This window comes from Heterocephalus glaber, unplaced genomic scaffold (assembly GCF_053883595.1).
Source record: "Heterocephalus glaber isolate CG9 unplaced genomic scaffold, H.glaber_assembly_v1.0 deba00001497, whole genome shotgun sequence".
Lineage (NCBI taxonomy): Eukaryota > Metazoa > Chordata > Mammalia > Rodentia > Bathyergidae > Heterocephalus > Heterocephalus glaber.
Genome location: NW_028258320.1, coordinates 60,854,903 through 60,880,346, shown reverse-complemented (window position 1 = coordinate 60,880,346; position 25,444 = coordinate 60,854,903). Strand labels below are relative to the sequence as shown.

Below are 25,444 nucleotides of genomic sequence, written 5' to 3'. Positions count from 1 at the left end.
AAAAAAATAAATGGATAATTTTACCATCTACCCATGTGAAATCTCGTCCTTTGGGTGACAATGAAAATCAATGTGCAATTACATTATCTCATTTTGTTCATTAAAACACAACCATTCCTCTCCTTCCCTTGCAGACAAGGCCCCTACCTGCTTCCCTTCTTGCTGCTGTTCCTCACACAACACCCAACCTTCCCGCTTAGACATGTCTACACTGCTCTCAACAGCAGTCATCCAGTGGGCTTGGTTTTTGTTTATTTATTTTTAATTCTTTATAGTTACCTCCCTTTGAGGCTCTGTTTCTACATTAAATCACAACAATCATACAATAGCAGAGAAGCCACAAAAATTTTGTACACGTTCCCTTCCTCTCTCCTCTTGGAGGGATCAAACACAGACTGTCTGTCACTCTCGCAGTATTACAATCCCTATTGAAACTCCTGGCTCTTCCCACAGACATTCCTAACATTTTTAAAAAGTATTAAATGTATCTGTCTAGACTCCTAGGGACCTGTTCTGTTACCCAAGGTCAAAGCACCCACATGTATGCATCAAACAACTGCAGCCAACTGTGTTACCCCAAGGGCTCGGACCTGTGCACACAAACACACTCATGTGCATGTAACCATGTTTCCCATAGAAGCTGATGGTCTTCTATGACCAAAGTTGGCTTTGAACCACCCTGTTTCAGCAAGAATCCTGTTGCTAAAGAAAACATGTGAGAGGTCAATGTTTGGGGCTGAGCTTTCTTAGACTGGGGCCAATAGTCCAGATCAAATCAGCACTGAGTCACTCCCCTAGGTGCCTGATAGTCAAAGTGAATTCAGAAAGGTTGGTTTACCATGACATAGAAGGCGCACCAACCAATCAAAGGGGGCCCAGTCAACCCGGGCCAGCATGATAAGGAAGTCTCCTCTGCTTTAACCAGTACCGAAGAAGCAACTGAAACAACTAATCTACTTCACGTTTTCTGCTTCCACAGTCTTCTGCCTATACTGTCCACCCAGTCTGCTCAGCTCATCGGGACACCTTTCTATTGCAAGAGTAAAATGCCATCCAGTTCATGAATCACATTCATAAAAGCCAATTCAATCCTGAAACAAAATCTGTTGACTGTTTTCAGACACTGCTAAGCTGCTTTAGTCAGAATTCCCCATCATCCGGCTCTAATCACCCTCTGATATGATTGGTTCTCCCGGTCCACATGTCTGGCTATCTTCAGCCAGAATGCTACAGGGCTATGGGGTATAGATCCTATAGGGCATAGCTAGAATCTCCCTTTTCCTGGAAGTTTCCCCTCAGTTGTTTTCCACCCACCAGTCCCTCACCCAGCATCTGGATATAAAATCCATTTTTTTTCATACGTTTTGAGTTGAGCCCAATCTCTCTCCTCTATTCCCATCATAACAATCCCTATTCCTATTGCAATAGCCCTGAATAATGTCTGCTTTTTCATTTTAGCAAATGTCAGGATGATTTTTTATTAACAGAGCTTCTGAGCTGTGAGTCTTCTCCTCTTTTCTTCTCCTCCATTTCTGCTTGCAGAGAAGCTAAGAATTTCCTGTTTTTAGCTTCATGAATCCCCCTTGGTTATTGTTTATTCCAGATATTTCTTCCTTCTTTCTTCTTTCTTCTTCTTTTTTTTTTTTTTTCGGTACAGGGGATTGAACTTGGGTCCTTCTGCTTGTGAGGCAGGTGGCAGAACCACTGAGCTAAATCCCCAGCCCATCCTTCTTTCTTCTTGATACACCTCCTCATACCGTCACAGTTCCACCAGTGCCCTTCACCCACTTAGACAAGCCCCAGCTGCACTTCCTGCCAGGGTGAAGCCAGGCTGATGCCAGATGTGACCCCATGGCTCTAAGTAGACATGCTCTCTGCTCAGCTCCATATCTCTTATTCCCCTAACATCTCCAACCTGTTTTCCTTTTCCAAGTGAAAACAATTCTGACTGTCATTACACACCACAGATCTGGTGTTGTATATCTGCACTGACAATCACACCAGGTGTTTCCACCTGGGACTCAGCCACACACACCTCTGTAGAAGTTGTGGTCTCCTTGCCCAGTGAGCAGCAGGGTCCCTCCTCCAATACCCTTGTCTCTAGTTAGTTACATCGTAATTCCTCACATGTCCTTTCTTAGGGATCAAAGCAGATCTTATCTCTGGAGCACCACCCCACAGAGTACTTCTGCAAGGCCCTCGAGAATTCATCCTTGGCCAAAGGTTGCCTCTTAGACATCTTAATATCTTTTGGGAGGGGTCCACAGGTTGTCTGAATCCACACATATGCCAGAACAGATTGTCTTGTTGATTTCACCCTGGTCAGTCAAACTCTCCAAAAGGACTTGCCTTAAGATGAGTCATTAAAATGCTAAGTGACAAGAAAGAAAACTGGACACATATGAGTATATCCCCTGTGTTATCAGTCAACTACTGGAGCCCCAACCTCAGCTGTGCTATTTTCTTTCTTCAAAGAACATGCACCAAGACTGAAACATACCACTGCGGGCTATCACTACAGGCCACCCATAACAGGACCTAAAGGCTGACTGATAAACGCCTGTCAGATTTGCATGGACGTCAGCGTGTGGCTCAGCTGCATGAGCCAAGGGTTCTCATGTGGCAATGTCCGATGGGTGTTCTTCCCAGCTCACATATTTCCTATCAGTCCTAGCAACAACATGGCCCAAACCAACTATGTCAGAGGAAATTAATCAATGCTTCTGAAACTGTTGATGAAGGCTACATTTAATAAGCCCAAGCCCGGAGTTCTTACTAAGGACACCCACAGAACTATCCAAATCATTCAATGGAATTAGATTTCTAGCACATAAATTCCTTTGTAAAACCCATTGTACTGAGATTTTTTTCCCCTTATGGTATAACATTTCTTGTGGACATTTGGCTTATAAATAAAACAAGAGTACTGAAGCCTGCCTTGATTTTAGATGCAAAATAACTTTATGGTAAAGAGCAAAATAGAAGATAAACAAGAAGTAGGAAGAAGTTCAAATCTCCAAATTATCTATTCCATTGTTTCAAAAATAGTTTAAGATATATGCCAATTTGTTTCATTTATACTATGTTTCTTTTTGTTCATTGCAAAGAAAGTTTTGTCCTTTTGTTTGCTTCTTCTTTGTAAGAGAGAGTCTTATTGTGTATGACTTGTACTCTGAGTAACATTTTGGCCATTTTTTTTTTTTTTAGTAACCAATTTTTTTTTTTATTCATCTTAGATTTTAGGCTGCTTTTTGTCTTTGGAGGCTTTTAAAAAGAAAAACGAATTAGGTCCACTTCAATGTCCACTGATTTCTTTTTATGAAAGTTACATAATCCTGGCAGGTCATATCGAAGCTCTGTAATAATATCTATCTTGATTTTCCATTCTGCAGCTTTTTTCCGAACATGCTTTATTATTTTTGGTCCCAAAGAGAGGATTCATAATCACTGTGCCAAATCACTTGGGCATTCTGTTAGATAATGAACACACATCATACTAAATCATATCAACATTTGTTAATTCAAACTCTTCCACATTCCTATTAAATATTTCCAGTGCATCTTCATCTATGTCGAATCCAACACACATCCCTGCTGCTAACTTTGCAGTTCCAATGCTAAGCATTCCACAACCACATCCTCGATCTGCAACCACTTTATTTTCAATGTCATCGTATGTGTTATGGATTGTATAGAGCATACAAGCTGCAATGAGCAGCCGGGTTGGATACTGTTCTAGACGGAGCTTGCCATCCACTTGTTGAAGGTGACTCTTTGGTTCTCTAAACTTTAACTTCATTTTCTTTCTTTTTTTGCTATGTGCTCACTCACAGGGCTTAACTTCATTCGATGTGCACAGAAATCTAACCAGATCTTTTCTTGCTACTCCCACTCGTCATGCTAAGCCCCTTTTCAGTGCCACTGCCTGGGGACAGGACAAGAGAGGCGGGGATGCACAGACAGCCTTGTCACACCACCGAGGTGTCCCACACTGGCCTCAGGCCCGTGGGAGACCGTGACGGTGCGTGGAGGGGTACAGTCCCTCATTCAGCGAACCTACACCCCTGGAGACCACTACTAAAACAGGCTGTCGGCCATTCTTTTAAAATCATGATACACAGTACATTAACTATTGCTAGTCTCTAATTATTGTTATAAAATTTTATTTTTTATGGAAGAGTACTTATTATATTTTCTTTATTAATATTTACTTTATTACATTAAAATAAAAAATTTTAACATCACGAAAAAGTCTACAATTCCACACAATTCTTCAGAGGTCAAGGAGTAATCCCAGGGGGAAAACTGGGACATGTCCAGCATTCCAATCAGGCAAAAGCACCCCACCCAGGTGAGACTGTGAATTTCCATCCATTTGCAGTGCATTGAGGTGAACACACAACCCACTTCTGTGAGTCACAACCCACTTCCTTGAGCCTTCGGTGTTAGTTGCCAAATGGTGAGGGGGGAGATGTGGATCTTCTTGGATGAGCAAAGACTCAGCAGAAAGCAGACCCCTTCTGCAGTCCTGAAGTCCTGACCAGTTGGTAGAAGGCCAGCCCACTTCTTCAACAGGGTGACAGGAGACTTCTATGGCCCCTTAGACAACTTCATGTTGACTCTGCCCACAGATCGATCAGGTGGGCTTCAGAATTATCTGGACCCCCACCACTAGACTCCATGCTAGAGGTCCTTAACATCCTGCTTTGTCAACAAACATCTGAGCAGAGACTTCATTCATCTTAACATATGGCCACCACCTCCTGTCTGTATTAAACAGCCGACGACAAGTGATATGTCCAAGTTCTAATCCTGGCTGCCAGTGAAATGTGATCTTAATTGGAAACAGGGTCTTTGAGGGTGCTGTTAAGTTGAGGATCTTCAGATGAGAACATCTGGATTTAGGATGAGTCCTAAATCTGATGATCAGTGTTCTTATGAAGGAGAGGAGAGAAGAAGGCGCAGAATGTGATATGTTGTGATCTGAAGACAGAGACAGAGATTGGACTGATGCAGCTACAAGCCAAGAACTCCAAGGACTGCTGGAAGGCACCAAAAGCTGAGTCTGGCACAGGGCTGATTGTCTCCCAGAGCCACTGGGGGGACAATGCTGCAGACACCGTGATTTTTAGGCTTCTGTAAGACAATCAATTTCTGTTGGTTTAAGCCTCCAGGTTTGGGGTAACTTATTAGAACAGCACTAGGAAATGAATACAAAGACTAAACCCAAATTCCAAGGGAGATGGGCATTGTTATAGTCAACAGCGGTCTCCCATTCTGAGGCCCCCGGAACAGTGGCCCCAAGACCATACATAGTCCTATGGCCAGATTCCCCAGGAGGCAACAAGAAGGAAGGCAAAAGCAAGACAGTGACCTTCCTTCTGGGGAGCACTTCTCGGTCTCCCCAACAGATGAGGATAAAGTGCCATCAGAATGCCTTCAATAGGCAATGCGGTCCCCACTACTACTCTCTGGGAAAAGGAATCAGTTAATGATCCTGGATGAATGAAAGCCACTTGGAAGGATTAATGACATTCAGAACATCACTGGTCATTCGAGAGATGTAAATGAAAACAACGCTGAGATTCCACCTCACCCCAGAAAGAATGGCTGCTATCATGAAATCAACCAATAACAAATGCTGGCGAGGCTGTGGGGAAAGAGGAACCCTGCTCCACTGCTGGTGGGAGTGTAGACTGGTGCAAGCACTGTGGAAATCAGTATGGAGATACCTAAAAGAACGAGGACTAGAGGTCCCATTTGACCCAGCTATTCCCCTGCTGGGAATCTTCCCCAAAGAATTAAAAGAATCATATCAGAGCGATATATGTACACCCATGTTCATAGCAGCACAATTTGTAATAGCTAAAACTTGGAAGCAGCCCAAATGCCCATCAAGTGGAGACTGGATAAAGAAAATGTGTTTTTTTTAATAAAATGGAGTACTACTCATCCATAAAAAATGAGAAATTAGAGACATTTAAAGCTAAGTGGATGCACACTGAGGCAATACTCTTAAGTGAAATAAATAGGACACTTAAGTGAAATAAATAGGCCATACATGTATAAATACTGAATAGTTTCTCTAGTGTGAGAAACGGAAAGTGTAAATAAGAACTGAAAGGTATAATAGATAATGTGAAATAGGAAGAAAAGAGGCAAAAGGGAAGGGGAAGTGGGAGGGGTAGGGGAAAGGAAAGAAGGGAATGGAATTAATATGAGAAAATGGAAAAATGGCAACAAAATCTTTGTAAATAGGGAGGAATGGAGGGGTTGAAGGGAGGGCTGGGCAAGGGTGAAAAATAAGAACCAAGAGAGACTATGTAAAGGTGCAAATTTCCAATGATGAATGTCATTATACTGTACAGCTAAAATGTACCAATGATTAGAATGAATAATTGATAATGTGAAATAGGAAGAAAAGGTCCAAAGGGGTAGGGGTAGTGGGAGGGGCAGGGGAAAGGAAAGCAGGGAAAGGAAAAATGATGAGAAATGGAAAAAATGGAAACAAAGTCTTTGTAAATAGGGAAGGGTGGAGGGGGTGAAGTGAGGGCTAGGAATGGGGAAAAAATAAGAACCAAGATGCATCATGTAAAGGTACAAGTAAGAAATGTAAATGTGTTGTATACCTGAAATGTACCAATAAAAGAATTTAAGTAAAAAGAAAGAAAATGCTGAATAGTCAGCAAATGCACCAAGAATAAGTATTTAAAGGGCTGCAAGTGGGAGCAAGCATACACAGGTAACACGTTGTAATGTAAAAAGACCTACCCCATCCACATTTTAGTCTTTAAAATCAACTGCAGTGATGAAACAGGGAAAGGAGATGAACATGAAAAATACATAAGAGGTTTAGCTGACATGAGTGCATACTGAATCGTCACAGAACTGCAAGGAGACCAATGCACCCTCAGGATGTATTAACACAGACAGCACTGAGACCACTGGAAAGCAGAGCAAAGTGAAGCATGAAGAAGAGCAAGCATGCTTGGACCCCAAAGGACATTTGCCTTCAGGTTTGGGTGCCAAATGGTGATGGGCAGATGCGGATCTCCTTGGATGAGTAGACTCAGCAGGAAAGAGACCTCTGGAAGGGTCTCAGCAGACTCAGGAAGCAGTCCTGAAGAACTGACCAGTGGGTGGAAGGCTCAGGAAGAAAGACCAACTGAAAGACCAGTTTCATGACAGGGAAACATTCTCTAGTCAGGGAAGTAACCCCAGTGACAGGAACAGCCTTGGCTGAAGAGGACAAGGGCTCCAGGGCAGAGTAAGGGCTAGGGGGCCTGATGTTCCCCAGTCTTGAATTTCAGTGCTGCCAGGCCCCTCCTGCTGCACCACCTCATTTTCTTACTCCAAACCATCCTGAACAGATGGGTGTTACATTTGGCCAGGACTGTTTCCAAGGGCAATTCCAAATATAAGCCCAAATACATTCCAGGCCTTCTGTGCTTCGGTTATTTTAGAAGGCTGCTGGTGGAGCCCTACACCTCAGGGTAGCTCAGCCCCCTTCCCGTGGAGTGCACCGGCCCTGGGGCCTCAGGGTGGGCAGTGTGTGTTTGGGGAAGAGGAAGAATCCTTCTGCAAGTGACCTTTTCTTTTCCCATGGGCAAAAAGGAGTGGCCTGCAGTGAGGTCCAAGGCCCCACCCCATAAAATGCACTTGAGTACCCAAGGCCTCTGCTGAACTGACTCAGTGACATTAAAAGGGTACCACTCTCAGGCAATGGGAGTGGATGTGAATGCAGATCATCATACTGATGGCTATTAAAGCAGGAGCAAGGGACTGGGGGGTGGGGGGTGGTCAAGAGTAGATCCTTGCCTAGCACGCATAAGTCCCTGAGTCCCACCCAACGCTGCACAAAAATAAATACAACAAAGCAGGAGCAGCTAGCAGGCTGTGGCCAGGCAACTTGCAAGCACCCTCCAGGTTTAGGGCCTGCAATTGCCTCAGACTGATATGGATCTCAGCGATTACTGAGGAGTTGGCCCCAGGCCCTTGGGTGAACACTGCACACATGTTCTTGTTTAGTCTTTACACCCACCCCATGAGATATTCACTGCCCCATCTCATGGAAGCCACTGACATTTACAATGGTTCAGGAGCTTGCTCAAGGTCATGCAACCTAGGAACAAACCCAGTCTGCTGGACCCCAATCACAGAATGTGGCCCCTCCCACCATGGTTTAGGAAGGGAAACAAATCAGTGGCTCACTACTCTGCAGTGCTATTTCAGCCAATGGTGGGTTTTGTTTGTTTTAATGTTTCTACTGGTTTTGGTACACAGTGATTTAGAAGCACAAGTCAAGTTTGCTACAGAACTACTTAAAAAGTCCAGGGAGACTGATAAACAATTACAATGGGTAACAAAGCAGCAAACAAACATTAGGGATGAATACTAGGAATGTCACTGAAGAAAAGCAATGTGTTTATGGAACATCATGCTGGACATACAATAATATGACAGCAATAATAATGATGATGATGATGATAATGACAGCAATAATAAATAAATGTTGATGTAATTATCATATAGGAACACACAGTGTGATCTTTTATCACTTGGGTAGGATAAAGTTCACTGGCTATTGCACCAGCTACTTAGATTTTAGCAGTTTTAGCTCCTAAGTGATAATTTCCTTCTTCATTGTCCTTCCCTGTATGAGGGAAGTCTGCAAGTTCTAGTTCCAAGGTCACTAGTTTGGTGAAGCCTCTCCTGTAGTTGATTCTTCCTCTTCTTGTAGTATTTCTGTTCATAATACTTTAATAATATGACATAACGCACACACCATAAAATTCACCCCTCTACAGTGAACAACCCAGTAGTTTCTAGGATATACACAAAGTTCCACAGCCATTCCACCCTAAGTGTCTATTGGTTGTAATAGGCCAGTCCCTAGACAGGCCCACATCAGAAGTTACTAAGATTCAACCAGAAACCACAGAGAAGTACAAGCTTCAGTCTCGGGTTCAACTCAGAATAATGTAGCTTCTTAGTGGTCCTGAGCTGGGACATTTCCTGCAATTACTGCTCCAAGCACCAGACTTCTCAGAGCCACACTCTGAGAAAGGATCTGCAACAGATGCCGGAGTAGTAGATGGCTGGGTGCCCTGACCCCTCCCAACTAGTGCACCACAGCTATGGCCTCTTCCATGTGCTCCTTGAGTGCCCGCCCTCCGATTTCTCAATGACACACACACGAATGACCACATTTCCTACCTAAAAGCCTTTGACAGGTGGATACACGCATGTCCTCCAACACACCCCCACCTCCATCTCATAGTTCTGCAGCTACATGGAGGTCATAATGAAAGTGGTAACAAAAATGAAACCCAGAGCACCTGACCTCATTATTCGCCATTTGCCAGCATCCAAATTTAAATTACTGATCAATAATTTCCCAACCTCCGATACGGGGTCATCAATAATGATTATATAGTTTTTTTTTTTCTTACAAGGAAAAACGAGCTATTTCACATAGTTAGGAAGGAACCCTTTTGTCCTCTGAATCACGAGCTGAATATCTCATTACAAGGCACAATGAGGCAGGATTAGGGGTAGAGCCTACTTGGAAGAAATCTCTAAGGTCAGCTTAAACCGAACACACAGGTGACATTGATAAAGGCTCATTTTCTACCTGGTAAGAGCTTCCATGTTTGGGCCTAAAACATGTATAAATGAACTCAAAACTTCCTGTTCACTGGAGCCATTGGGCAGGGGAGGGAGAAAGGTCTTGTTTTTCCCATGAGATCTGAGGTTCCTTAAACACAAGTTGAATTCTGAGTGCATCTCTGTTTTTCTAGTGCACGGGGGTGGATATGGGGGCTAAGCTAGTGTTTATAGAATAAAAGTCCATCTTCTCAGGGTGGCACCAACCATCCCTGGCATCTCCAACCCAGTATGGTTTGCAAAGCACCTCCCACAACTGGCAGTGTGTCTGATGGCAGAAATCTTTACAGGGAGAAAACTAAGGTGCACTGAGGTTAACCTTGGTTTCCAAGCTAGGCCTAGGTCCTGGGCAAGGGGCTTTCCCTCGACATAGCCGGCCTCACTGAGTGGCCACAGAACCTTGGGTACAAGTCTTTTTAACCCTCCTGGTTGTCCACCCTCAATTCCCCAGATCCTGACCTGAAGGATCACCTCTCTTTCAGCTCTGCACCTCTGCAGGTAGAGAAACAACATGGCTCTTTTCACCAGGATGTGCCTCCACACCCTGCATGGAGCCGCCCTTCCCAAACAGTCCCTCTGGGAATGCACAGACTGCCAATGGCTTCGCAAACACATCCCCAAAAAGAAACAGTGTTGAACACATGGGAGTTTTCAGCTTGATGGTTTTTCTCCCACCAAGAGGAAGACGCAGTCCCTCACCCGGTGGTCACTCCTGAATGGTCATCAGAGAACCCCTCACAAAGGTCCCAGATGTCCTTGTGGCCTGGCTGCTACAGGCTCTCCTGCCCAGCTCTGTGGGCTAAAGCCAACCCCCTGCCGCTAGTGCTGGACCGTTCCGCCCTATTAAAGACACCTCAGCCACCTCTAGGGCCCATGGGAAGGTATGCCAACAACTCCCAAACAGGAGGCAAAGTGCCTGAATTCACCAGGAAATCAACCGGCAGTTTAAATAAAGACTGGTACAGCTTCCTCCAGACCACTCTGTCTTTCTTAATCGTCCAGCCTTAGAGCCAAGGAGAAAGAGAGCTGAAGGAGGGACGGGGGAGTCTGAGAGTCAATTGTGGCCCTTGTCCCAGTGGCCATCTTCCCCACCATCTCCTACCCACAGGGAAGTTCTCTTGCAGCTTCCCTTGGAGAAAGTTTGCATTAGTAATGAATCCCTCAGTAGTGGGGAACAGCCTGCTTTTCAGCCCTTGTGCAAATCGGCTATGGAGAAAGGACCAAGGTCAGGCTCTCTGTCGACAGGAACACATCAGCAGCCTTCACTCTGCACTTCTAGACCTGGGAAGGCAGAGCTGTGGGAGGAGGGTTTTCAGCACAGGCTGTGCCGCAAGAGAACTTCATCTCAAGCCAGAGGTCTGTGGCAACCCCAAGGCCTGGACATTCAGGCATGTCCACCGTGTTGCTTCCTAACCTAGGGATGGTTCCCATTCCCTCAGATGGGAGCTAAGCAGACCAGGCAAGTCAGGCTCGGGCATCAGAGGCTAGGTAGAGAAACAACATGGCTCTCTTCACCTGCCTGTGCCTCTACAGGATCCGTATTGCTCCCAGAACTGTGCAGAACTGGAACATTATCCTGCCAAGGCCTCATAGTCCAGTTGACTCAGGAGCTACCCAAAGCTGAAAAGGCCTGCCTCACCCAGGGAAAGGCTCCCAGGAGTCCACACCCAATGAGAGAAGCTTCACCCAGGGACAACTCTGAAAAGCATCCCAGCTCCAGAGCTCCTGAGGGGTGAACTTCAGTCCAACTACATCAAAGCCCCACACTTCCCTCTGTCTGTTCCACTCCCAACACCCCTCGCAAGGATTTTCCCAAAAGTGTTCCCCAGAAGCCCCCTGCACATAAATGGTGGTCACAGAGTATGTACCCAGGGAATGAACCCAACATATGGGTAAAATGCTTGGCTTCAGTCAGATCCACACTGGAGCAAATCCCAGCCTGGCCACCCACTAACTAGGTAGGTGACTTAGCTCCACTGAAGCCACAGGCCTCACTGAGGCCCATCCCTAACCCTCCGCTAGACACAGGCTCCATGAGGGCAGATGGGATGGATTTTGCTCTCCTCTGTACACAATGCCTCAAAACATTAAAAGCGCTAGATAAATATATAGTGAGTGATCAGCTTGGTTATTATTATTATTAGCTACTATTGATATCTAACTATAATAATAACTACAAGTATATAATATTTATTCTCCACAATTTCAACACATTGCTACATATATGAAGTCATTTCATTCTCACAGTCTTAAGGGAGGACTCTCCCCCACTTTACTGAAAAGGAGGTGAGACACGGAGGTTAAGTTACTTCCCCAGGTCACAGAGCCAGCTAGCGACCGAGCTGGGGCTCTAATGCAGCCTGACTGGGCACTGCAGTTTTCTCTGTCATCACAGCCCTGGCACACCTCCCCACATGCACTCAGCAGCAGAAGCTACTCCTCACCCACATGCCCACCACACACGCTGCGCAGAGAGGAAAATCAATGAGACCTGGATTCCTGTCCAAATGTTCAGCCTCATCATTACCCTGTGTCCCCATGAGCAACTGCATACAAATGGATGCATTTCATTAAAAGCCTCCTTCCCTTCCTAATCATCATGAGTAAGTTAATTATTTAACCAGTCCAAGAGGGTGTTTAAAAAATCAGTTTATGTAAGTAGATAAAGTAAACCCCTTCCTAGGCTCAAAGGCTCAAGGGATTTGGGTCAAAATCAAGTTCTACTTTTTAACTAAGCTCAGATCTCCATAGAGCCTATAGAGCCATCATCATGAAATGTGAAAACCAACAGTTCCTGCAGTGGTTATTTCTGGGCATGGCACTAAGACTACATGCAGAATAAAAGCAAAATGTAGAAACTGTAAAACCCTTCACAGATGGTGCATGACCCCTCTCCAAACATCCCTTGAATGGAAGAGGAATACACTGATGTCAGAGAGACAGCACCTTCCAGCCATTTTTCTTTCACATTGAACAAGGCTACAACTGCCTTTCAGTTAAGAAGCAAACTATCAGCCAGGTCACAAATGAAGACAGGCAGGAGGCTAATGTGAGATGCCTCTGAGAAGAACAGTCTTTACCATTTAAGAGTGGGATTAAATGAAGAGAAATTCTGCTCCTAATTGGTGGCTTCTTTTTAATTAAGTGAGCCGATTTAGCATAGGAATGCAGTGCTTTATTTCTAAATTGTTACAATCTCTTAAAGAGAAAAGCGTGGAACATGAATTCTTGGCTGGCCTTTTTGCCATATGAACCATTCCACCCATTTCTTTCCATTATTTCTCTGTTTTTCTGCAGTGGAAAAAAACTGTTTACATCTTTCCCTGGAAATTTAAAAGTGATTTGGCTTGGCTTCCAATTCTAACATTCTCAAACCCTCTACCTTTGATCAATTATAGAAATAAAAGCTAAATGTGAATATAAAACTAGAAATAATATTTCAACCTCCAGCTGGCACTGAACAGCCCAAGGAAACTCCCACTTGCAGAAGTGCAAAGTCATAGGATAACTGAAGTGGGCTGAAGGCCCAGGAGCCAGTTAGACTAATGGGGACTTGGGCTCAGATTGTTTGTTTTTTTAAGGGTGACCTAAACACAAAATATTTATCATCTTTTCTGGCTAGGATGGAGAAGGAGCCAGCCACTTCAGATAGGCCATGAGTCACGGGTTGAAAAAGGAGAAATTTCTATTGTTACATATTTTTATAAATGTTTAGGAAGTGATAAAACAGCTGCTGCTGTCAGTAACTCATAGAGAAAATATGCACATAAATGTACTCCTGCTGCTGCTGGAGCTACCATCAAGCTAGAAGTTACTCTTCTCTGGGTGGTGAGGCCAGGCACCAGTTTCCTGAGCACCAGGTGAGGAATGTAGAGATCCCAGCCCCAGATGACACCTTGACTGTGGCCTTGAGAGTGACCTTGAGGTAAGGAACCCAGCAAGGAGGCACCCAGGTTGCTGATCCCCAGAAACTATGAGATATATTGGTGTTGTTTTAAGCTGCTACCTTTTAGAGTAACTTATTACTCAGCAGTAGGTAACTGATACAACAGCCACAGAAAGTGGCTGAATGTCCTGATGCCCACTGATGCCCTGCATCCTGCTCTCTGCTCCTTAGCACTGTCATACTTGTCAAGACAAAGCCAAAGCCCACTTCTCATCTCCCAGAGGGCAGGCAGTGGGCCACCTTGGTCACTCACCAGTCAAATACTCAGCATCCCACACAGTACTCAGCATGTGACAGGGGCTCAATAAATGTTTGAACTGATGAACTATTTCTGTTAACCTGAAGACCAGAGAGGAAAGAAATCTTCATCTTATTTATTCTTTTGAAAAAAAGAAGGAAAACACAGCAGCTCTTGGGAGGAACCAGGTAAGGACAGGAGCCTCCCAAAAGATGACAGATGCATGTGGCTGGGTAAAAGAAGCGAGGTGGGAGAGCTCTGCTCCTGGCCAAGCACCTGAACCTGACCAGCATGAATGTCCTCCCTACTCAAAGGCTTACCGCCAGAGTGTTTGTGTCCTCAGAGGCAGACCCAGACTCCAAGAATCAAAGGACACAGGGAGCCTAGCTCCATGCTCCAGTAGAAAGACAAACACAGTCTTTGCCTCTTTACCCATTGTCCCTCTGCTCAAGATGCTCCTTCCTCGTGGCCCACCTTCTTCCTTGCTTATGTGGCACACTCTTATTCATCTTTGAAAACCCACCCTGACATTGGCTCCTCCAGTTCAGGGCACCCTCCTCCAGCTATCCATGGCCCTGCCAGTCTCCTCAAACAACTGTGAGCTCCATTCCCCCCAAGGCTAAAAGGGCTCTACACACAGAAGCAAGTCCAGCCAGACTGATTCTCACTGCCCAGAGAGCTACCAAAGCCGGCTGCTTTCACTCCTCTGGCCCCTGAAGTTGGGCACAGGTTGACCTTCCTCAGAACTGGAAACCAAGAAGTGACAGGAAAACATGAGGTGAGCAGAAAGCACACACTTGAGGCAATGTTCCATCTTGTGAACTTGGACGGGTGCTGGTGGGGAGGGGGCGGGCCGCAGCTGTGAAAGTGAAAATACCTCAGTGGGTGTCGAGGGTTGGTTTCCTCGCTGGCCTGTTCCCTCTCCAGGCCATGGTTATGCAACCATGTCTACACAGAGCACTAATGGCTTAGGTCAGCTGTTCCAGGCCCAGGGAGCCCAGCCCACTCTAGGAGGCATGGGCTGAATTCTGGCCTCCAAAGGGTAGGAACTAACAGGCAGGACATGGCTGTTCAATCTCCAGGGATCCTAAGGCTAGGAGACGCAGACAGCCAAAGGAACCACACACAGCAGCTGCCCAATGCCGTGGCCCCAGGAGGGCTACCATGTGCTCAGGGAGGGACAGTCCAGCTCTTTTCTGACCTGTCACACTCAGAGGAGGTGGACCCATTCTGAGACCTCCACAGAAAGATGCAGAGGTCAACACAAGTGTGGACTTTCAAGTGAGTCCCTTACAGCAACAATTCTAAACAACAGAAGCAATAAACAAGACCGTATATTCACCGACTGTGTTCACCCACACTATACTTATCTGCATAAAAAAGAAGTCTGGAAGAAAATACACCAGAATATAAATAGTAGTTACCTGGATGGGAGATTATAGGTGTTTTTGAAAACAGTGTTCCTTTATAGTTTTCCAATGTATTCTAACATCTCCACAACAAACTAACTACTGTTATAATTGGAGCCAGAAAGGTGTGCTATATTGGAGGAAAGAGTCAGGTGAGTGTCCTAATGCTACTGTAACAAACTGCCACACATCGTGGGCATGTAACAACAAGGATGTATTATTCTTTCATTGTTCAGGTAGCCAGAAGCCTGAAATCCTAATTTGGCACACTTGGCACCTTCTGAGGCTTCTGGGGGAAAAATCTACTCCATGCCTATCTCGTAGCTCCTCCTGGTTGCCAGCAATCCTTGGCATCCCTTGGCTTGTGGTCACATCACTCCAATCTGTTCACATGGCACACTCTTAAGGGAGGATAGTGCCTTGTGTCTTAAGGTAGGATAGTACTTGCATAGACCCAATATCCAAATAAGGTCATAGTCACATATATGAATTAGGATTTTAGCATATCTTTTGGAGGAGGAGGCATAATTCAACCAATAACAAAACATGGTTAATCTGGAGGAAAATAAGACAAATATCTGTGCTTAAATATCTGACAGGCTTTCCCAGTTTGAAAGGATTAGACTTGGACTGAATGGCTCTACAAAGAAGAAATGGGACTAACTTGTGGATATTTCCCAAAGATGGGCTTGCACTCAAAATAGGAAAAATTGAGCTGTCCTGACCTACACTGGCCATCTTGGGTGGGAAATCCTGTCTCAGAGGATGCTGGACAGACTGGAGGCCCACTTATGTCTGATATGGTAGTATTTTAGAGGCACTGGACTAAATAATATCACAGGCCCAGCAGCCTTCTGTGATTCACACAGGCATTGCCAGTGGCTTCTGCAATGCCCCAAGCTGGTCAGGCTACCTCCCACCTATCTGTTCAGGATCACACTAGCTTCACCTCATCCAGGCAGGGAAACCCCAGATCTTAAAGGCAAAGCAGCATTGTCTAGCTTATTTCTTCCTTTTGGTCTCAACGAAAGCTGGAGAGAGCACATTCCCGACTGACAAGGAAAACAGGCATCAACCAAGTCAGGAAACTTGGAATTCTGGGAGTTAGACAATAGGAAAAGTCCCACATCTCCGATTTTAAGGGTGTCCCCAAGCCCTGAGAACACCAGAAACCATTCCACATCCCCAGGTCAAAGTTCCCAGAGGCCATGGCCCACAGACCAGGGTCAGAATTGCTAAGGAAACAGTCTTCAATTTGTTTAAAGGGAAGGGAGATTGCCCCCAGAATAATATTTACATTAGCAATAACAGTGACATTGGAAGTTAAGCCTGTTTATTTCTTTTAAAAATAGAGGCAAATTCTTGTTTGTGATGGGAAGGAAACACTGCTTTCCAAAGTGCCTTTTCTTTTCACCCCAAACACAAAAATAAAAATCGCTCACCTCTCCACAGGGTCCCTGAGCATGACGATCAGCTTGGCATCTGGCTGAAAGGCGTGGATGAAGTCCTGGGTCAGGAATGGCGGCTCGCCGTCTGTGCTGTTGTCATAGAAGAAAGTCCATGCATTGTTATCCCACATGGTGGAAGCACTGGCCTCCCCTGGAAATAGAAGTTCCTGCAAATGAGCAGCTGTTGAGCTACAGGGTGCAGCTTCCCACTGTGTGTTGGAGGCCAAGTCTGGCTCCCATGTCTTCCTCTTAAATATTTATGGCAGGCAAGCTCATCAACCATCCCTGGCAGATAGGACTCCAGAGCAAGAACTGCTGCCTATCCCTGCTGCAGTGACCCCTGCTGCTACCCCAAACCTCTGTCTGAAAACCCAGGAATCCATGAAACACTGAATGCCTCCTCTCTAGATCCTGTCTTCAGGGTGAACAAAAATACAACCCTTTAAAGCCCCTTAATTTCACAATATTTAAGGGCCCACTGAGAATGTGCTAGTTTCCTTCAAAAAGCATCAGGAAGAAAGGAGTAGTTTAGGGGAATGAACCCTCACTAGGAAACCAAATGCAATTTGCATCCATCTTTCCTTGAACAGGAACAGTCATGGGGTGCATTCTAGATCCTAGTGAAAAGGATGATTTGCCAGAAGCACAGGGGCCTCAGCATCAAGGTCTGTCTGCTACATGACCATGTGTCCACTGTCTTCACTCAGTACTGGCTGTGAGAACAGATCCCAGGCCCATTTTATCACAGTTCATATGGCCAAAGGATGAGAATGTTAAACATACCATGGAGGACAGAGGTGAGGCTGAGACACAGGCACTGTAATCACACAGAGTCTCTAAAATTGAGCCAACTCACTGATTTTTTTTTTTTTAGGACTATCTTCACAGATTTAGAAAGAATGGCAAATCAATCAATCAGTGATACAATTTCTGGACACCATGCATAGGACTATACATTAATCTCCAGGGCATTTTTTCAGGGAAAATCTGAACTAAAAGATTAAGTCTCTTTGGTTAGTGATAAGAACATTATAATCATTCAAGAAGCTAGCAAGGCCCCATTTCTTCTGCTGGATGTGTAATCATATCAGATGAAAATTTCTGTTCTAGCCTTTCTTTCTTATATTTTAAAAGACATAATACCCTAGGATACAGAAAAGACAAGTCAATCAGAGATCCTTTGAAAATTCTACTCAGAATGAAAAGGGAATACAAAAGACAAGTGAAGTATCTAAAACTGAATTAGCACAAATTCTGTCAGATCTTAAAAAGAAACTGGTTCTAGAACCACAGAAGCATGTGTCCATTTACCAAGGGCCGTCTGTCCATCTATTCATCTCCATCATTCATCTGTCCAGGAAGCATTCAAGGGATATCTAATCTGTGCCCTGCACTGTGCTTGGCACTGGGGACAGAGGAGAGAAACTAGACAGACATAGATGCTCCCCTGTTGGACCTTAAAATCTAAGGTGATGACAAACAATTCAAGAACTACCGGCTACCATGTGAAGTTGCCAAGAAGGGACAGGGCACAGTGCCATGTGCGAAGATGTAGGGACTTTTCAACATGCCCAAAGTCCCAGCCCCTTGGAGCCTGGCCTCTTGAATCCTGAGGTTCCTGCATGTCTCTCACTGCTAGACTGCTGAAAGAAGGCCCACTTTGATCCACAGGCCCCAGTCAATGAGAACTTGCTGCCTTTGCCAAAGATATCGGAAGGAAGAGCAGGCGCAAAACTAAATCATATTCCAGGGCTGGGAGAAGACTGGAACTGATCTGGCCTAACACTTCCATCTTACAGGCCTGCTGACCAAGTTCAGGATGAAAGCCTGACTTGTCACATGGCCCAGAGCTGGCTATGACACAGGCAAGACCAGAAGTCAGCTTTTCATCTGCCTCTCCGCCTCATCTATCACACGGTAAAGCTACCATTGCACACACCAAACCCTGCTTGAAGTAAATACCACTGTGGTATTTTTATTTCTTCTTCTTCTTTTCAAAATCTAGCAGTAACTAAAATCAGAAAACCAAATGAAAGCTCTCTTTTTTTCCATTCATTATCTAAGTCTCTGTTTCCTGGTCCTAAGATGAGTATTTTTAGCTCTTTCATAAAATCTGACATATTCCCAGAAACATATGGTATGGCAGTCACAACAAAATATTAATTAAGTTTATTATGTGGGGTATTTGGATCCCCAAAATAGGAAAACTCATACACACTTCATACTGAGGTTATGGGGTAAAATCTCACTGCCTCCCAATGACTTGACTTTTGAGTTGAAAAAAAAAAAAGAAACCAGTCCAGATTTAGGCACATATGCCTCTCCTTAGCCACGAGAGTCCCAAGAAAACATCCTTGTTCAAGTGGTTGATTACAATTCACCCTGCTCAATTAGAGATTCATTTAATTTAAAGAATCAAAATATAATAGATCTAGGAAAATAAAAAATAGATCGCTGGCTCAGGTAGCCAATTTAAGCAAAATGAACGATTAAATTTCTCTCTTTCAGAAAGCAGCAGTGGATAAATGCCTTGTCCCAAGCTGACTTCCCTAAAAAGAGTTATATTGGATGAACAAGACTGGAGCTCTAATGCACAGCATGATGACCACAGCTAATAATGTTTTGAAAAAGCAGATTTCAGGTGCTCTTCTCATTGAAGGGGGGAGGGGATGAATGGGAACCTACGTGAAGAGATAAGTATGTTAACTTGCTTTGCTACAGTAATCATTTCACTATGTACGTCAAAACATCATTTGTACAGCTAAATATATACAATAAATATAACTGTAAAAAGAATGAATACATATCATAATAAAACATTTTTGTGAATTTTTAAAATAAATGATTAATCGAACAGCCTCATTTAGAATGCCCAAAAATATTAGGCTGATGAGGGTGAGGCCTTTTAAACAGCAATGAGTCCCAGGTGCCATGTGGAGCCCTGCATACTTCAGGAGTAGACCTGGTCACAGTGGCTGGGGTTACAACAGCCTGAGTATGAAATCAACAACTCATCAGTTGTATTTAGGACCTTCCATCCAAGCTTAGATCAACAGATTATGAAAGGAAGTCAAGTCTGCCTAGTTTAAATAAAAATAAAGATATGGCAACTTATTTTAAAAGCCACTTCAGCTGTTCTTGAGTCTACATGTAATCAGAAAGTTGACCAAACATTTCTGTTCCATAGTAACAGTACAAGTAATGTGAGCATTTTAATAGGAGTGAGAGTGGTGACAGAGTGGTGGCCAGGTAGGGAAGTGGAGGCTCAGTGATCCTCTGCAGTCATCTGAAAATGCTTCTGAGGTGAGGCAGAGCTGGACAACCCACAGTATGAGCTGGTTGACCCTCCTGAGGGAAACCATACCAATAATGATTTGATTCATCTTGCCCTGCTCCTTTGCAGAGCTGGCCTGCAGTCCTTGATGGATTTGGTGTGCAGCCAAGTCAAAGAGATCCAGGTAATCTTCCACAGGATAGCGGTCTCGAAGCCCATCTCTCAGGCGGACGATTCCTACGGAAAGCAAGAAGCAGAAGTTTGAAGACAAAGTTGCCACTGCTAGGTTGGTAGCTTCCTGGAGTGACCAGAGAGGGAGGGAAAGTCCCAAGGGGCCCAGCTATAGCAGCAAAAGGCTCAGGCCAGTTAAGCTTCAGGAGGAGGCATGTGGGATAGCGACAGGGCCTCTGCTCACCGGCTGTCTTCTTTCAACACATGCACACTTCAAGGAGTGGAGGAGACCAACGCTAGCGGGCAGTGGCTGCTTAAAGGATGGCACACCTATTCAAGAGCTAGAAACATGTTTACGTGGAGGGTTAAAGTTTGGGGCTGGTCACAATATATACCAGTAAAGTGGCCAGACAGCAGTGGAATACAGGATGCACACCATGTTATCAAACAAGAAAAGATGAGAAAGGGCCTCCAGTCAGAGGAACAGCATTCAATCCACTTCATGGGACCTTTCTTCATGGGACCCCCAACCAGCATCTGCCTGGTATTCTATCTCCAGACCTCCTTGGTCAACCTACCATTTACTTGTGTGAAAAGTAAGAGGAACTGGGTGAACACAGACTCTGGCATTGGCCACATACAGGCTAAATTTGCCCTTTGCCTTAAAAATGGATAAATTTCACTTGTAAACATTTTGAAAACACACTGACAAACCAGAGCTACCAAAGTTACTATATAGTAGAAAGACAACACAGATGGTCAAAATACACTTCTTCTTTTTTTTGGTACCGGGGATCGAACTTGGGTCCTTACGTTTGCAGGGCAGGCAGCGGAACCACTGAGCTAAATCCCCTGCCCCAGATGGTCAAAATAACAGGAAGTTCAAGGTGACACTGAATACCAGCTTCCAAGGCACACCCTGTTTTTCTCTCTCTCCTGCCAGTGGGAAACTTTTTCATTAGGGAAAACAGGGAGCAATGGAGGGGAGAGCCCCCTACAGTGGGAAAGTGTATTTAGACATGTCTGGCCAATGTGTATGGACATGAAATCTTGGCTACCATGGTGACCACGGCTAAACCAATAAGGAAACACTCTACTTTTGTTCACTCCATGCTGAATGTCAAAAGTATAAAACCAAACATTTGTCGTCAGAAAGTATATTCACAGTTGGTTTAAGGAAAACTTTTAAGATTCTCTTCTAGGCAACCTGTGTCCTTTATGCAAAAAACACCCTCACCCAGACCAAAGGCCCTCCCAGACCTTGGCAGACAACAGACCATGTATCATCCCATAGCTCCAGTGACCAAACGTCTCCTGGCAGAAAGGAAAGGTTATGGAGAGGAAACAGTGACCAGAGGGACACAGGGTGCTTAGGGTTGAGCTGCAGCAGAAACCACCCTACAAAGAAGGATGGGCAGTATCCAGGGTCAACCATGTGGCAAAAGGGCGTGGAAAGCAGGATCTCCGATGTCCTCCTTTTGGGTTTCGTACCAAAACATGTGATGCAAACAGGGCAGGTCACTGAAACTGAGACCCAGAGCATCTGTGTCTCCACTAGTCATGGGGACTCCAATAAAATAACACAGACCTGGGCACCAGCCACGCCAGTCGAGTGGGCTGCTTCTTACTGACCAAAACTCCAACATGTATTGCTCACCACCAGAGTCATGTGCCGAGGCTCTTCAGGACAAGAGCTGTCCATTCTGTACCTGTCCCTGCTCTGCATACAGCTAACACTCAATCAAGGTTCACTGGGCAGTTAGAAACTGGCTTCCAGACCTTGATGGCTCTTTCCCTGTAATCTGTTGCTATGCTTTCGAAATGGTTTGGAAATGGTGTGTTTCCCAAAGGTTCATTTGCTATAAGGTTGGTCTCCAGTGTGGTGATGTTGACAGGTGATGGGACCTTTAAGAGGCGGGGCTTAGTGGAAGGTGATCAGGTCACAGGTGTACTGCCTGGAAAGGAATTACTGCTAGTCTCTTGAGGTAAATGAGTTCCTGCCAGAGTGGGTTATTACAAAGTGAGGTCACCCAGAGCTTAGCTTCTTCGGCATGTGGCCTTTTTCTTTTCTTTGCAGTGCTGACATGTCGCCAAGGGACTCTCTCCAGAATGTAGCACCACAGTTTGGGCCCTTCAGCTGCCAGAATGGTGAGCCAAACAAATCTCTTTCCTTTCAAACTACCCAGCCTCTAGTATTTTGGTAGAGCAACACAAAACAGACGAATGCAACTTTCTAGTGGCAGGTGAAATGTCAGATATCTGTGTCTCAGTATGTCTTCACATCTCCCCTGTCCTTTTTCCTAAGGGAGCCTCACCCTGGTCCCAAACCCAGATCTAAAGTGTGCTGAAGGAGTAAAGAAAGGGAACAAAAGAGAGGAGACAAGGAACTCACCAAACCGCTTCCGGGTCCACCAGTGTGGCTCCTTGATGGCAGAGAATTTCACTTCTGGGTGGAGCCGGAGACGGTCATAGAGGTCAGTGGTCCCACACTTGGGCTGCCCAATGATGTAGAAGTGTGGCAGGCAGCGCAGGCGGAAGTGCTTCCCGTGCACATGCGACAGGTGGCCCCAGAAGGCCTTGCGCAGGGTGTCGAAGGTAGAGCGGAAACGCTTGGAGTAGAGCACATAGGAGTTGGTGAGGTAGGGATCCGTGGTGTTTCTCCCAGAGAACTCCTCATACCAACAGGGGCTCTTACTGTTGGGAAGGAACTTATTGGGGATGACTGAAAACATCTGAAATGAAGAAAAAAGAGGGAAACATGCCAGAGGGGGAAAAAAACAGTGAAAACACATTCTAATCACAATGCAATAGTGTCCTAATCTGGATTACAACATTCAAAGTTGAACTATATTTCACAGTGGTTCAAAGATAAAGCTAAACTTGGTAGACGACCAATGGCTGTGTATTCTTTGTTTCTCTCAAAATTAATTTTAAAAAATTTTGAAGAGTGAAGATAAAAAGTTTAAGCAATATTCATTCTACCATGATTTATCTTTCCTATACACCACACACACACACACACAGCAATCTAATTAAACAGGTGCAAATTTGTTTTACCAGTTGTATATTTAAATCACCTTTAGAAACAAAAATACAGAATAGGACAAAATTTTTAAAAAACAGCAAATTACACCCAACTTTAAATTTCTAAGTGATGGTGGCCTGCAAAAGCAACTTTAACCACCGTGACTCCATTTCAAGCAAAAAGTCCTAGAATGCAATTATGAGGAAGGGTGGTTCTTAAATATTTCTAGCTGGGCCATTCAAAACAGCAAATTCCCTTCTTGGTGTTCCATAGTATAAACAGTGTGCACTGATCCGCAAGACTGTCAGATTATCCTTGTTACAGCTGAGAAATTTTTCAATCATTCTCTTTCTATGTTCCCAAAAATGGTGATAGCAAAGGATGTATCTAATTTTTTAAGCCAATGAAGATCAACACAATGCTACTCACATGCAACTCCTGCCTCTTGAGATCTTGTAAGACTGGGAGCTTCCTGGTCGTGAACTCAATCCTGGCAGTGATGCTGTTGATAATTAGTTTAATGCTTGGATAGTCCTTCATGTATGAAATATTGTTTACAGAGGGTTGGTAATGATGCTCTTTCATATCACTGGGGTTTTCACCATCCATCAAGCTAGGGTTGTTAGGGAAGCTGCCATAATGGAAAGGAGATGAGATGAGAAGTTCCTGGTGGGCCCCAGAAAGGATGTAAGAAGCCATCACCAAGGTCATTATTATCAGTCCAAAAATGAGGCTACATCTCTTGCCCTTTTTAAAGCGCAAAAACCCACCCCAGTTCTCATTGCCTTCAGTCCTCACTTCAAGAACAGCAAGCAAGTTCATCTGCTTACTGTCTACACGGAACAGAATTTTATTTTCTCCTCTGCACGTGGGGCACACCTGTTGACTGTGCTGAAGGCCTCCTCGGCAGCCAACCTTCTGTTTGTGTGCGTTGTCAGGTATCAAGTGTATGCAGCAATTAATGCAGTGCCTCATGGTAGTGCCCTTGGACTGCTGGCTTAGTGAGCCATGGGCAAGTCCTCCAAGGAGTCTGGACACGTGCAACTGTGCTGGGAAATTTTAAGGACGTTTTGTTATTACATAAGATGGTCAGAAGGCACAAGTAGCAGAAACAAATATAAAAATGAGCAGCCACCAGCACACTAGAGAATGAAGAAGCACATCCTTTAGCTCAGGTCTGAAAGACAACACAGGGAAGTGATCTCTAATTGTCATGTTCCACAAGAGCCACTGAAACATGGAGGCTGTCACGAGTACAGGAGTAATTCTGCCTGTCCTTCAGGTTTTTCCCATTGCACAAAAAAAAGGAGGAACAGTATCACTGGAGAACATGGAGACACACCAGAAATTTGAAGATATCATGGTCTTCTCATGGACAGATGGCCAAGCGCACTACCCATGGAGACACCTGGAAGATTTCTACTTTTACATTCTGTGTTCCTTTGGGATGTTTCCTCTTCATAGGGAACAAACTCTTAAAAATGTCAGATTACCTAAACACAAATAAAATAAGACTTATTATATGATGTAGTAACAGCCAGAACCCAGGGATCATCTTTCAGGGAAAAATAGATGTTCACTTCTCTTTCCCATTTCTCACTTTGAGTCAAGCCAGCATGGTCACAAGTCAAGAAAATCATATAGGATAAAAGGAAGGCTCCAGGTCCTTGTGCTTGGCTTTGAGGTTCAATCTCTGCCACCAAATGTGGTCCCAAACACTGGCACCACGTCCAACACCTCATATTGTGCACAATGCCCCGTATTCTCTAATACCTCTGCCTTCATACATCAAGTTATGGCATCTCGGAGTCCTACCCAGGACTTTGCATTCATTCTCAGATTTGGGCAGTCACAGCTATGAATTTGAGGGATGAATGGAAACACCGGGGGTTTTAAGTCAATAAAAAATATAAAGAATAATTTTAAAGAGATGGTTAGTATGAGAACAAGCAGAGAAAATAGGTTTTTTCACCCTTCCTAATAGCATCAGTAATCTCTTAGCTAGAGCTAGCCTTTACCATCAATTTTGGAAGCAAAAGTTAATGAAAATTTAGAAACAATGAAATGATTCTCTTCTTCAGTACAGTGTATCATATAAAAAAACCATTTGACTTTAAGTTATTAAGCAATTAAATCCAGTGTACAATATTCCCCTGAGCAGTGCACACTTCAGACCCTGAAATAATTTTTCACTTTCATCATCCTGGGGAAGACATGATTTTTAAAAATCCATTAACACAATCCTGTGGTTGTAAAATGTATTGTTT

At 44.4% G+C, this 25,444-nt stretch overlaps 1 protein-coding gene and 1 pseudogene across 10 annotated transcripts in view; both read right to left on the bottom strand.

The window, feature by feature from the left end:
- Positions 1–25,444, bottom strand: part of Chst15 (carbohydrate sulfotransferase 15) — an 82,099-nt gene that overhangs the window by 13,266 nt on the left and 43,389 nt on the right. For 6 of the 10 annotated variants that reach the window (XM_004838760.4, XM_087185188.1, XM_087185190.1 and 3 more), the window contains 4 exons: positions 23,607–24,670; positions 22,545–22,884; positions 20,072–20,218; positions 16,702–16,858 (listed from right to left, as the gene is read on the bottom strand). In XM_004838760.4, the coding sequence (XP_004838817.1) occupies positions 16,702–16,858; positions 20,072–20,218; positions 22,545–22,884; positions 23,607–24,152 (1,190 nt within the window). In that variant the 5' untranslated portion in view covers positions 24,153–24,670. The remainder of the gene's footprint in view (positions 1–16,701; positions 16,859–20,071; positions 20,219–22,544; positions 22,885–23,606; positions 24,671–25,444) is intronic. The other 4 variants (XM_013069973.3, XM_013069975.3, XM_021253314.2 and 1 more) reach the window with 3 other exon arrangements.
- Positions 2–16,691, bottom strand: LOC147825717 (rRNA N(6)-adenosine-methyltransferase METTL5 pseudogene; annotated as a pseudogene).